This window comes from Coenobita brevimanus, chromosome 66, assembly GCF_032717465.1.
Source record: "Coenobita brevimanus isolate Jiangsu-jjx chromosome 66, ASM3271746v2, whole genome shotgun sequence".
NCBI lineage: Eukaryota > Metazoa > Arthropoda > Malacostraca > Decapoda > Coenobitidae > Coenobita > Coenobita brevimanus.
The window spans coordinates 6511568-6525532 of NC_137019.1; the positions used below are offsets into that span (position 1 = coordinate 6511568).

Consider the following 13965-nt stretch of genomic DNA (forward strand, 5'->3'; position numbering starts at 1 on the left):
GTGTGTGTGTGTGTGTGAGAGAGAGAGAGAGAGAGAGAGAGAGAGAGAGAGAGAGAGAGAGAGAGAGAGAGAGAGAGAGAGAGAGAGAGCAGGTTAGCAACTGTGAGGAGATGGGGGAGAGTAATGACAAGGAAATGAATGGAAATATTAATGAAAATAATAAGATACAGTAGAGTAATAATAATGAAACAATAATAATAATAATAATAATAATAACAATAATAACAGCAGAAACAACAACTGCTACTACTACCGGTACTACTATTATTACTATTACACTACTGCTATTACTACCACATTTATTATTATTATTATTATTATTATTATTAATTTACTTATTTACGAACAGAAGACAGAGACTCAGTACTGCTCTCTTTGTCCTTTCTGCTCAAGCTTACGACAGGGAACCTCACGTCAATAAGAAACCCACCCCAGCTCCTTGAGACCAGCTTTTCGGTCACCAGTTTCTTGACGCTAAGGGCGATTACGTAAGGGACCGTGGGTGTGTTCGCCAATGCTCCGACCTCCAGCTTCAATTTTAAGCTGCAAAGTTTAGACGAGTGAGGTAAAAATATCGACAGTTCAAAATGAGGTGGTTGAGCGCTACCCAATTACGGAGTAGTGAGTGTTTGGGGTTGGGGAGGAACGGAGTGAGGGGTGTGGGAAGGGAAGGGGTGGAATTCAGAGGAAAATGGATTATGCTGTGAAAAGAAGTAAGATAGATTCAATATTTTATTATTATTATTATTATTATTATTATTATTATTATTATATTTTTGCGGGGAAGGCACGGTGAGGAGGGAATTTTTTGTCTGGCGTGGGTAGAGATGGTGTAGGGTAGGGCAGGGAATGATGACTTTCAGGGGAGAATGGTTTATAGATATTCTGTTTATTTATTTTGGGGTGGGAACAGGGATTTTTTTTTTCTTTTTCCTAACTGGGTTTCGGGAGAGCAGAGGTCGTAAAGGAAATGGGTTTTATTTTTTTTCCTTTATTTTTTTTCGGTGGAGGATGATGGTATATATATGGCTCTTTATAAAAAGCTGTTAATAAAGAGTAATATATCTGGAGAAATGATTACAGTGCACATTTTTCCTTTAACCCCAAGACTATGGAAGGAATGGGAAACAGCGACCTGTGAACAAGGAGGATCCAGAAATAGAAAAAGAGGGCGTCTGGCCCATGTACACACTCCATGGTCACGTGATGTTATCCATTATCTTCTACTTGGCTGAACACGACGCTTGATCTGCTAACAAACATGAGTACCACAGCGGCCCAGTGCGATGTATAACTGCGAATGCATAATAAGCACAAACATAATTATATCCGCAAGCAAAGGGCTGCACGCAAAATCGCAATACTGAGAACTATTTACATGCACACAGCTTGATGTCCACAGCAATCAGTTAACCCCACCAGAGCTTGGAAAAAGGAAGACACTGAAACATTCGTTACTTCAAGACAAAATTGAGTAAAAAAAAAAAAAAATAGACGAAGCCTTGACACAGCTCCTATTTCTTCCTCTCATCACCAAGTAACTTCATCTGGGTATATGCAGTTAGTTTTCATAGAAAGCAACAGAAAAATGACGCAAAGAGAAATGAGATGTAAGCTATAGCTACAGACAGGCATGTGGTAGTTGGAGTTACGAAAAAATAAGGTTTAACCGATAATGAATTCTGATAATCAAACGCTATAAGATATAAGATGCATGCAAAGGTAAACTTATATGTTGATAGAATAAACTAAGCGTCAGTGGGGAAAGAGACGCGATAAAGTACAAGCAAGCAGGAAGACAGATTTCCACCTTCATAAAGATAAAAATGCCCCGACTTTCCGCGATGCGCAGTTCCTGGATAAAAGTACCAACATTTGCAGATGACAAAATGCACCGCCTCCACACCAGGACCTCCGCCTCTCCTGCTTCTGCCGTCCCTTGCCACCAACAGCGAGGCTCTAATTAGGAAATAAGTGGTGAGATGATGCTAGGCCTGGGATTCAACGGCCCACTAGCATGCGTTTTCCAGGCATTCCTGCGGCAGTGACCACTCCAGTACCCCTGGTTATATCCCTACCGCCACCACCACCCCAACCCCCAACCCCCCGCTCGTTACGGCTTTTGTTATTACTGTGAGGGAGTGTTGGGGATGGGTGGGGGGGAAAGCGTGGTTGAAGTGGAGGCTGTGTGTGCCGGCCCGAAGTACCGATAGACCTTGATGAAGAAATCAGTATTGTTTTAAACTTACGAGCCACTTTAAAGTGGCTGTTTTTATATTTATTTATATATGTACTTTTTCTATTTACCTTCTACATGGAAAAAGGTTGATGGGAGGGTTACGGGGATAATTAGCATTATTTTTCAGTATCGTGTGCGATGATAAAAGTATATTTCGCTAAAGGGAATTCATCACCCTTGTCACACTGAACAAACATATACCTGAATGGGAACACTATCTATACATGATTTACAACAATCGCATGATATTTTTTCACGTTAAAGCATAACTCATTTTCAGATGTTGTGAACATTTATATATTTAATTCTTCCCTCGTGTTTCAGACAGATGTGTGGGCCGTAATTCTTCCACACGTCAAATAACTTGGGTCTCCACTTGACATGACAATTCATCATCACGTACAGCTACACGTACCATCCCCACTATCACTAGCATTTTACACTGCCATCATTCGGAACCTGAATATCTTAAATTACAGTGTAGTCATATTTAGACTACACCAATACAAAGAGTACTACTATAAAAATTATTGAATTTCTTGCACACGGTAATACTCAGAATCTCTCCCTCCATGAAACACACACACACACACACACACACACACACACACACACACACAATACTTACATGAAAAATTGCAGCAATGAAACCTATCACACACACACAATACCGGTATCGTATATTGCCAGCACACACAATAACTCTGCTCCACTGCTTTGGCCACAACGCTTAAAAGAAAAAAAAAATAAGGTGCGTGGGTGCATTGTGATATTTTCCATTATCCCACAAGGCGTCGTCTCTAACACCATCCATCATCACCACCAACACCACCGTCACGACACAGCCTGAATGATGATGATGAATGGTGAAGTCACTATGTTCATTCACTTGTGCCTAGGATGGTGAAGAGCCTGAGGGAAGGGAGTGGTGAAGACTGGAGGGATGATGATGATGATGATGATGATGACAGGGATGGTAGAGATGGGACAGTGTGGCTGAGGGAAGTGAATGATAATGATGGAAACGATGTTGAGGCTGAGGGATGTAAATGGGGCGATGTAAATGGTGAAGACTGGAGGGATGGTGATGGTGAGAGGAACGGCGAGAAGGAAATGATGGTTAGACTGTGGAAGTTACATGGTGAAGATTTGAGGATGGGAGAGATGCTGCTGCTGAGGGATGTCAATGGAAAGGATGGAAGGGACTGTGAGGATGCGGGAAGGAAGGGATGGTGAGAATGAGAGAGATGGAGAGAGGAAAACATGGTGAGGATGGGGATGGGGGCTGATAAGGCTGAGGGAAGTCAATGGTGAGTATGGGATTGATGGTGAGGTTGAGTTAGATGAAAGATGAGGGTACGAAGCGAGTGATGGAGGAAGATTTGGTGGATGGGTTGTAGTAAGAGCAATTCAGATGGTAATAATGGGAAAAAGTAATAGAATATGTGGGGAAGGTATGATAGTGATATGAATGGTAACTGAAAGGGTGACGAACAAAGTTTTCAAGTGGACGAAATAAGTGACGGTAAAGTGGATAAAACAACAAGTATGCACAGTGGAAGATAATAGATTACTTACCCTTCCACTGAGGTGCCCGTGTGGATGGGCCGGACAGTGACACAACCATTATCTGTTCAATATTTATTTGGAATCTGAACAAAAGTAACAGTTTTCTCAATAAGAAACATAATGAATCAGCCTCATGGTACTGTACTGTACATCCCCGCACAACTCCCCCAAACAATCTTATGCTACCAAAAGCACCTTCACAGTGTGTTCATATATCCCATTTATAACTGAATGATTTCTAATAAGTTTAAAATATTTTTTTTAATAACCCCAATAATTTACCTCATTTATACATATATATCTGGTGCCATAAAGATTCTCAATTTCCTAAGAAAATAACTATATAAACAACAACATTGATCATAACAACTTTTACAAAATATCAAAATTACGAGCAGAAGCGCCTAGCAGCACGTCTTGTAAGGCTGTTTTTTTTTTTTTATTCTTTTTGAAAACCATCCCATATGAAGATCAATGAGCCCCGGCGGAGGTGAGGTGAGATGAGGAGGTGACGCAGCCATATTGCCGCTCCACCATAGGTCCTATACTCGCCCATTTAAGAGGCTTTCAAACACCTCTTCCTCAGCAATCTATATATATATTTTTTGCATACTGCACCTCACTGTTCTCTTGCATGGCATTTATGTCTTTTAAATATCGACGCACAATGCATAAATTACCATACAAAACAATATTAAGTTGCCATTATGCAAAAATAATCTTGCAAGGGAAAGGTACTTGGGGGCCTTCTTAAAGGACGCGAACACGGACCAAAATTCCAATGCACATTGAACTACACTGTCTTATGCTTAGTCGTGAAAAACCATACGCTGAAATTTTGAAAATAAAATATGAGCTGAATGACGAATACTTAATAAAATAAAAAAAAAGTTCCGGAAAATAACCGAGTGAAGCAAAACACTAAAACAAGGTGGTTAATAAAGTTGTTTAGAAATTTCTTCCTGGAGCAACCACAAAATACTGTATATTTTGAACTCTGAAAGCACCGAATATTCTACTGAAAAGTTAAGGGACATATACAGTACCGAGGAAAAATACAGTACTGAAGAAGTTTTTTTCCCTTATTCTCTTGAGCCCCTTGAATCTGGTGATGTAATTTCACTGGTTTATTCTTGTTACTTCCAGGCAACTTTATTCAACAGAGAAATTACCTGTTGTACTGAGGAGTTAATGGAGACTACATATAACCCTCTCAATTCCAAACGTCTCTCCTGAGAAGAGTATCGTCTGAAGATAGCACGAATATACCTAATAATACTTCACTGAACTGAAGGGGCAAACAGCAAAGGGATGCAAATGTCGAAGTTCCGAAATCAAGGTCATAAAACAAGCTTTAGAATTGTGCTGGTTTTTCACTGATTCACGGCTAAACAAAAGACAGCTGTGGTCCGTGAAGAAAGGCTGATTATGTCTGAAACGGCTTAGACATGAGTGGAGAGTTCTCATACAGAATTAGTTTTTCGGCCAATTTGTTAAAAGTAAAAGTCGAAAGATACACATTTCCCTCCCCTGACCAAGTGACCAGAGCTGCAACACAGGATACATGAGGCCCTGGTGGCAGCTGAAGGAACTAACACTGGAACAATGGTAATGGGACCAAGCAGTTAAGTGTATAAAATATCTCGGTATCTTCTAAGGCTACTAATATACTCGGAGTCTAATTACCAGTGATGACTTTACCCCCACTCTCGTCTTCCTCCCACCCTCTCCGGTCCTCTACGATGGGAGAAGCTGGGGGTGATAGGGTGGAGGTTCACAGGCAACTAACGATCACTCAGAGTACAACAACATCCACCAAAGGAGTTCGAGTCAGGCATGACATTCAGAGACTCTCTTTTTTCCCCTCCGGCCCTCGCTAAACAGACAAATGGACAAATGACGCTATAAAAAACTACTTCTAATTATGCATAGGAATCCCATTATAACCTGAAAGACGTAAACACTATCAAATTTAAAGTCTCAAGGCATATTATGATCAAATCAACAACGCGCGACAGAATAACAGCAGTAGCGAGACGTGAGTGGAGGGCGAGGCACATCTGAGTGCTGCTTGACTCGAGGACCTGGCGAACACGGGCCTTTAAAACAGATGGGCTGAGTGCTTAATTACCCACAAAAATACCTTTAATTCTCGGCCTAGAGCCCTACACTGCATTCACATGAAGCTTAAATTTCCCCTTAGCGTCATATACGAACCTACTGGTTAAAGGTTCGACTTGCATGTCAGGTCACATTTGAAGACAACAGAAAGGAGACGGAAAGAAACCCAAGATGCCTTTTGTACTGCTGCAACAGAACAAAAGGACCAAGGTGGCTGTTCGCCGCGCCGCGCCAGGTCGAGGCTCCGCTTCTGATATGCTCACTGAAATACAATGGTGGGGCAACCAGGCATGCTGCTCAGTCACATTTCTGGCAAGGGCAGTCACAGCTCTACAGGTGAGGCTGAACGTGGAATTATAATGATGTATTATAAAGCAAATCTATATTGCTCTCCATACAGTATTGGGAGGAAAATGTTATAAAAAGTTGTCTGTTGGTTGAAATAGAATAATTTTATGAAATAAACATCCGTGGATTGTTATAATGACGTAATATATAATGTCACCGTAACACCTACAACTTTGAGTGTATTGCTAAGGAGACCCGTTAAGGCTTATTGCTATTCTGTATATAGTTGAAATGAGTTATCTGGTCTTATAATTTCATTGTCTATGTATTATATATGGGTGTAAAAAAACGACCTCATGTTTACGAAAATTCCTGCCAAAGTGGGAGCAGCATGACTGGTTGCAGCATTTTGATTACTGACACCGTGAAACTTAAACATGGTAACTGTGGCAATGATCCAAGGACATGATATATACAACGAGTCAGCCAATATGTGTGTTTCTGGTCGCTGTCCGAGACTATTCACTACTGGATGAAGACTAGGTAACGTTGGTAGCAAGGAAGTATCGACTATAAAATAACGATAAATACAAAGGATGGAACTGGTACCAGTGAAGTGGCCTACACACTAGAAACAACCGTTGCCCCAGCAGCCACACCATGGCAGGTCGATTGCCGGCTCTTTCTTCTTATTGGTGTTGCTGCTGCTTTTGCTGTTGGCACTGACTGAGCTCTTTTCAGAGTCTCTGCGTGCACCAGCGCCAAGTGGCGTGATGTCACTCACGTCGTCATTTATGGTATTCTCACTAATGCTTTCCATTTTACTCAGTTTTCTTTTTTCTTTTTCACCGGCCATCTTCTGCTTGCCCGTATCGTATGATATACTACGGCCAATCTTAAGTCTGTTTCTTATGGAAGTTTTGTGGCTGGTGGGCAGCAGAGCTTCTTGCTCAGAGCCAGATGCCTTGCGTAAAATGCCATTAGCCAGTGGCAAGGGACCGGAGCCAGAGGCACCTCCGTGGCCATGGGGTACAGGGATCTGAGGCGTCATTAGGCCTCGAGGTGGTGTAGGGGCCTCGCGAGGTTGCTCATCAAACACAACAGAGCTGGGTCGAGGGCGAGGAGACTCTGATGAGCGCCCGTCCATTGACACACGGGAATGCCTCCGTGTACTGACTGGAGATCCACCCCCTCCACTGGTCTGAGATGAACCAGTGCCACTTCGATATAATGATCCAGCTCGCAAAAGATGACCAGCTGCCAAGGGAGTGGTGGGTGCTCCTGTGCTGACAGCTAAACCACCCCCACCCTGACCTGGCACCATTGAGTCACGAGGAATGGAATTTTCTCGTACTCGAGGCAGCGCACTTGCTGGCACTTGTCTCTCTGGAAGCTTCAGATTCACAATACATCTACTGGAAAATGTTTTTGATGATTTGGATGTCACACGAGCGTCACCTTGTGCAGCTACATCTGGTCTGATTCCTCCATCCCGACCATCTACACGTTCACATGATTTATCACTAGAGGAAGGTTCCGAGCACTGACCAGAATCTGGGGACACGGGGGTTGTGAGATCTGTGTGGGAGGAGTCTGTAGGATGTGAAGTGTGAGATGTAGGTTGGGAGGCAGGTGGAGCAGGATGCTTTGTACCCCATTCAGGTACATGTAGCTGTGCTGGAGCATCACGCCCGTGGACAGTGATAACGATACGACACCCACCCACAGTCACATACTTAGGGAGTTTCACGTGCTTCTTCAGTTTCATTCGCACAAATCGCTCTCCTGTATCAACTCCCTTGTAAAACCGCCTCTCAAGCTCGCCAATTATTGTACCAAAAGCTGACAGGAGAATAACAAGAGTTGCATCAGCAATGTAATGTGGAACACCAGTCAGTGCCAGGACGATAGACTCTCGAGTGATGTCAATGAGAGGGACCTTTCCTCCACGTACGGTCAACCCATGATTCAGTAGCTGCTGCAAGGCATCACGGCGACCCAGACTAATGTAAGCAGCGCGACCCACTACCCTCACACCACGTATGGCAATCAGTGTGCCTTCTGCTTGCTGCTCAAGCTCATCAATGATCTCTTGTGTAGTGATGTCCCATAACTGAGGCATTTCAGCAACTGATACCATGATCGTGTTTGGTTCTATTGTGTTAAGGCGCACCAGCGAGGCTCTTGGATTGTAGACTGAGACGAGTGGCAGTCCCGTTTCTAATGACGACGAAGTTCCGATATTGGAAGCACTACTGGAGGAATACAAGGGGCCAGCGGGGCTGGTGGGTGTACGGGTAACATTGGCAGCGGAGTTGAGCCCGGTGCCCAGGGACTGACTGCGGCTACCGTCCAGCGGGCCGGAGAAAAAATAGGAAGAGTGGGTGTAATTGACGGTGGTGGTATGTGTGGACTCGGGAGTTTCACTTATCGGCACGTTACTGGTGGTGGTGGCATCGTCCTTACACAACGACAACTGCTTCACCTCCTTCACTAATGCCCCCGTACTGGCACCACTCTTCAGTTTCTCAATAACAGTGGCTGAGCGACGTCTGACGGTGGAGTAACCCGGATCAGGTGCGGCTGCGTCCCTGGTGGGTGAGGACGTTCTCTCTTCCTCGCTGGGAAGAGATATTGTCATTGGCTCCTCTGCAAGATGCTTTCGTCGATCGTAATGGAATGAAGAAGCAAAGTCAAGAAGCTGATCCAGGTTGAAGTGGTCAGTCTGCGACAAATATGCCTCGGTACTCAAAGGTTGCAGAGGGTCCCCTGGGGGCGGTGAGGCTCCATCCCCAACACTGTATGTAGAAGCCTCGCTGGGCACACACACTCGCACTGATGACGCCCCAGCCAGTCCATCAACCGAGCCAGCACAGGCAGGCCCCATAGCACCCCCTGAGCACTGGGCCTGGCTGCATCCCCCTGATGGACCCGTGTCCATGGTGGCTGCCTGACGCATGGTATACTCAACACTCCGCATTTTTCCCGTATACACCTTTTGCATGTTCTCTAAATTATCTGTTTCTACATTACCTTCTTCATCTTCCCCTTCCTCTTCGTCAATTTTGGAGCGACACAGACGCTGCTCTAGCTCGTCGTCGTCATCATCGTCATCACAGTCGTCTTCACTTGCTTCGTCCATCTTTTTGACAAAGCTTTCTAGTTTGTCGTACTCGTCACGTAGCGTCCAAACCTGCTGTTTCAAAGTTTCATTTTCCTTCTTGAGCTTCCGTAAATCTGACTGGCCACGGTCTACCTCGGCGTTGATCTCAATAGTGCGCATGCGTAACTCCTCATTCTCGAACATAACACCCCGGCTAGACCGCTTGTCCAGCTTGCGGGATGGCTTAATATTTCCATCCTTTTTCTTGGAACGCATCATAGTGGTAGGTGCGCGGCTGACAGAGAAGAGGTAGCGCGCGCTCACCTGCACCACGCGGAGACACCCCCGTACATAGCGGCCTGAGGCGCGCCCCCCGATGTTAGGGGGGTCGCGCCTCGTCCTTCGAGACGTCCCCAATAGTCACTTGGAACTGTAGGGACTTCTGACGGTGGACAAGGCCGAGGTGCCGCCGCCCCCGCCCGTCCGCGGAGTCGATCGCATCGTCAGTGGTCGGGAGGGGCGGCGGGGTGCAGGAGGCAGTGGCAGCAGGGGGCAGGCGAGGCCGCGCACCACCTGCCGCTCACCATCACGGCAGCATCACGACCTCTCCAACCCGGTAACACAAAGCTACGCTGCCCCCCAAGCTGGCCGGGCACCTCCTCTGCTTCACATGCGTCCCTGCGAGGCCTGGCACCCCGCACTCCTCACATACGGCGTCCGTGGCTCACCTCCCACCCGCTCCCACCTCACATGCGTCTCTGGTAGGTCTCACACTGGAAAGCAATAAACGTCTTAGAAAGGACAGTACACATTATCTTACGGACCGAGATGAAAAATAGCCCTTAGAAGAACTTACAAGGTTAATTTTTTCGTATCTAATCTCTTACGTGTGAGAATAAATAACAATGGAAATGATCTATTCATCCATCCATCATCCATCACGAAGAGAATTGAAGAAGGCCCTATATTCTCCTATTACATTTTAAAGCAAGTAAATCCTACGTAATCCCAGAAACTATAAAGTTGGATTTATTCTGCTGTAAAGATGTACTGAATGATACTACGACAAAAGTGAAATATATTGCGTGAAAACTGTAGGACAGAATAATAATTTATTATTTAAGACAAAAACTCTGTATATATATATATATATATATATATATATATATATATATATATATATATATATATATATATATATATATATATATATACACACACTCGCGTTCATAAGTATATAGTTATAAAACTTATATAACCCAATAGCAATTAAGTGAAATGTGTTAGAATAAACACATGCAAATAATACACAACTGGTGTAACAGCATGCGTCTGAATGTACATGTAGGTATGTGCATCTATATAATTCAGCAGGTGTGTGTATAGTAGCGCTGTATGAATGCGTACGTGCGTGCACATTTTGTGACCGTGCGTATGTGTGAATATGTGTGTCGGTGTACTTGTGTGAGCCTTGCGGTACACACTACCGTGGGGAATGTTCCCTATGGTGAGGGCACAAGAGGCTTGCGACACCCACCATCCCTACTACAGGCTGGTTATGAGAACCAAAGTTACGAGAAGATGGCTGCCAATACCGCCCTTCTATCCTTTCACTCGCAAGACGGAAAAAAAGAAAGACCTGAAATTTTTCATATACGTTACTCTAAGGGCTGAAGATATCAGAGACGTCGAAAGATATTCAGCATATCTAAGATGCATCTAATTCGGCAATGAAAGTTGTCGTAATTATATGACTTTGCCGCGGAATAAGCATAAATGGAATAATTTTTCGTGATAGTATTAATACCACTAATAAGCTGGGTTGTTACTTACTTTACGAGGAGGAGAAACACGAAAAACACCAAAGTCTATAGACACTACACCATTTTCATAATCTTTATTTGGGAAAGAAGAGAAAAAATACTACCTGCGTATTCCTTACGGGCTGTGAACTAATAATGGATGTCTCAGAGGAATCTGAAGTTCTTTTTTAAACATTTGGAACAAGCATGCAACGATTCAAATGACTAGCAACTGTGTTGCAAACAACTTTGTGCCTTCTGTGGCACAGGCTGGGGAGAGATTATTGTTCTTCGGGCTTCCTTTACCCCTTGATTAATGTCCCGAATGAGATACAGGAGCTATGCTTTAGATCTGCCCATCACGATGATCCACAGATAGTCAGCAGAAATATTTATATTTATTCAAATGACATCAGTCATGTTTAACTTCACTTATCCACACTCAGCAAAAAGAAAACGATAATTGATGGAAGAATGGATGGATGGAAGCATGATAGAAGCATGTTTAAATTATAGAGTAAATTATACTTAATAACAGGACTATTCTGCATTTACTGTGCACATTCTTTTGGATTTAGTGTCAATCTATGAACATGTGAATATATATCCGGTGTGTGTGTGTGTGTGTGTGTGTGTGTGTGTGTGTGTGTGTGTAATTCACCGGGTAATTCTAATTACCCCGGGTCGGTCAGGATCACTTGATGGTCGTGATCGTCAACTTTTACCCTCCCGGAAGAGAGCTGAGAGCTCATATAGTTCGATCTAAGGGCAAGGGTGTGACCTTCACACACGCACACACCCATCCCCTTGCTCAAGGGGGACAGTAACCATTCGCTTCGTCAGTGAAACTTTTCGCAACCCGAGCGAGGCGCGAACTCCCGTCTACCAGTTGGCATGCGAGAACGTTACCACTGAGCCAGCGAGCGGTGTGTGTGTGTGTGTGTGTGTGTGTGTGTGTGTGTGTGTGTGTGTGTGTGTGTGTGTGTGTGTGTGTGTGTGTGTGTGTGTGTGTGTATAGTACTAAAACCAAAAAGAGTGAGATGGCAGCAGAAGCAACAGGGATAAATCTCTGGTCATATAATAAGCTAATATTAAACAAATTAATTTAGCATATGCAATTACTTTCTCTCAGGGTGTCCAAGCAATTTATTTTGTACACTGAAAAAAGAGAAAAAGAAAAAGAAAGAAAACGTGTTCCTCATTAAAAAAAAAAAAAAGTGCGGTGGCCGAAAATGTTCTGTGAAAATTCTGTGCCAGACAAATCGCATGCATTACTTGCCACTACCACCAGGATATTGAAATACGTAATTTAAAGCCAAATGTTATCATAAGTAAGGCCAAAGCTGAGGCAAAATTGAGGCAGTAAACAATGAAATGCTAAACTTACTTCTGTTCTTAAGAGCACCGCTGGAAATACACAGAACAGAGCAAGAGATAAGAATGTTAGCATGGCGATTACAAATGTTTATTTACTTACAATCAGAGATTTTCTTGACTTTAACAAAAGCTATCAAAGAGCAAGTGCTAGTGTCAAAAATTGTGTGTGTGTGTGTGTGTGTGTGTGTGTGTGTGTGTGTGTGTGTGTGTGTGTGTGTGTGTGTGTGTGTGTGTGTGTGTGTGTGTGTGTGTGTGTGTGTGTGTAACAAAATACAGTAAATCTAACTTTTCTTACCTTAATTATCAAGTCCTGCACTCTGCACGTTAAGAGACGCTCGTCCACCAACAACACTCCACTTCACATTGTCCTCCTCCCCTGCATAAAAGCTCCACCATCCATCACTGTTCTTTCTCTGTTATGGCAAAACAGTCTCGCTTGCTATCTCTGTAATTAAAATGATCTGAAATCAAGAAGTACATTTAGTTAAGAGACGCTGGTGCAAGGCATTTCAAAGCTTTTTCGAGCTATGCCATAATGCTACTGAACAAACTCCAGCAGTAGTGTATTTGTCCACTTCACCAGTACGAAGTTCCTGTGTTCCTCTGTCATTTACAATTTTCGCTAGTAAAGGGAATAGTCATATTTACAGTGCGTCCACTCGAATGTTTCTTGTCGCCAGTTGAAGATGTTCAGGTTTCCACTGTTTTGCGCGAATATATTCCACATCTAGTTTCCTACACTGTGATTTTCCTCACTTCGCTGTAACACCATCAACAGTTTCTGATGATTAATGAAGCCATTCTTTTCTAGACAGATCATTACCAGAGTCTTTCAAAAGGCTGAGAAAATTAATCTCATTTGCATAACACAGAAGCCTCATTTCCACGGCAATCATCGTTCTTCCCTGCGTATATACATCTCCCACAAGGTAAATATATGGCAGAATCGTCTTATTTTCCGTACCACCTTCGTTAATCGTCAGGTGATCAAAGGCATCTCGTTAACTAAGCACACAACCACCACCGTCCATGGAGGCCCTCACGAAACCGCTGGAGGAGGAGGAATAAGGGGGAGTGTCCAGGCCCCACGGCTGCCTTCCCCCTCCTTACTGCTAAATACAAGGACTGGCTTTACACTGAGCAGAATTTCACTCTTCTGTTGATAATTACAGCTTAAAAGAAAAATCGAGATGCACAAGCTTCCTCGCTGTGGCAAGGAAATGTTCTTTTAAAGATTTTCTTGCATACTTGATTATTACAGTCGCTGCCTTAACTGTTGTAATTGGATATATAGGTAAATATACAGACACTGAAAAATCATAAATGTTTATAAACATACTAAACATATAAAGTGTACATTGTACTTTCGATGTATTCCTCCCATGCTAAGAAATATATTCTTTACACCAAATATTACCTAATAAAACAAACCACCACCATGCCAGATACTAATAATATACTATAGA

General features: G+C 43.4%; 1 protein-coding gene across 1 annotated transcript; it reads right to left on the minus strand.

The window, feature by feature from the left end:
- Positions 1-3943: 3943 nt before the first annotated feature.
- LOC145405231 (uncharacterized) lies at positions 3944-10038 on the minus strand. The gene has a single exon (XM_080276656.1). The coding sequence runs from the start codon at positions 9597-9599 to the stop codon at positions 6846-6848; it is 2754 nt and encodes a 917-aa protein (XP_080132782.1). The 5' UTR covers positions 9600-10038; the 3' UTR covers positions 3944-6845.
- Between the last annotated feature and the right edge of the window lie 3927 nt (positions 10039-13965).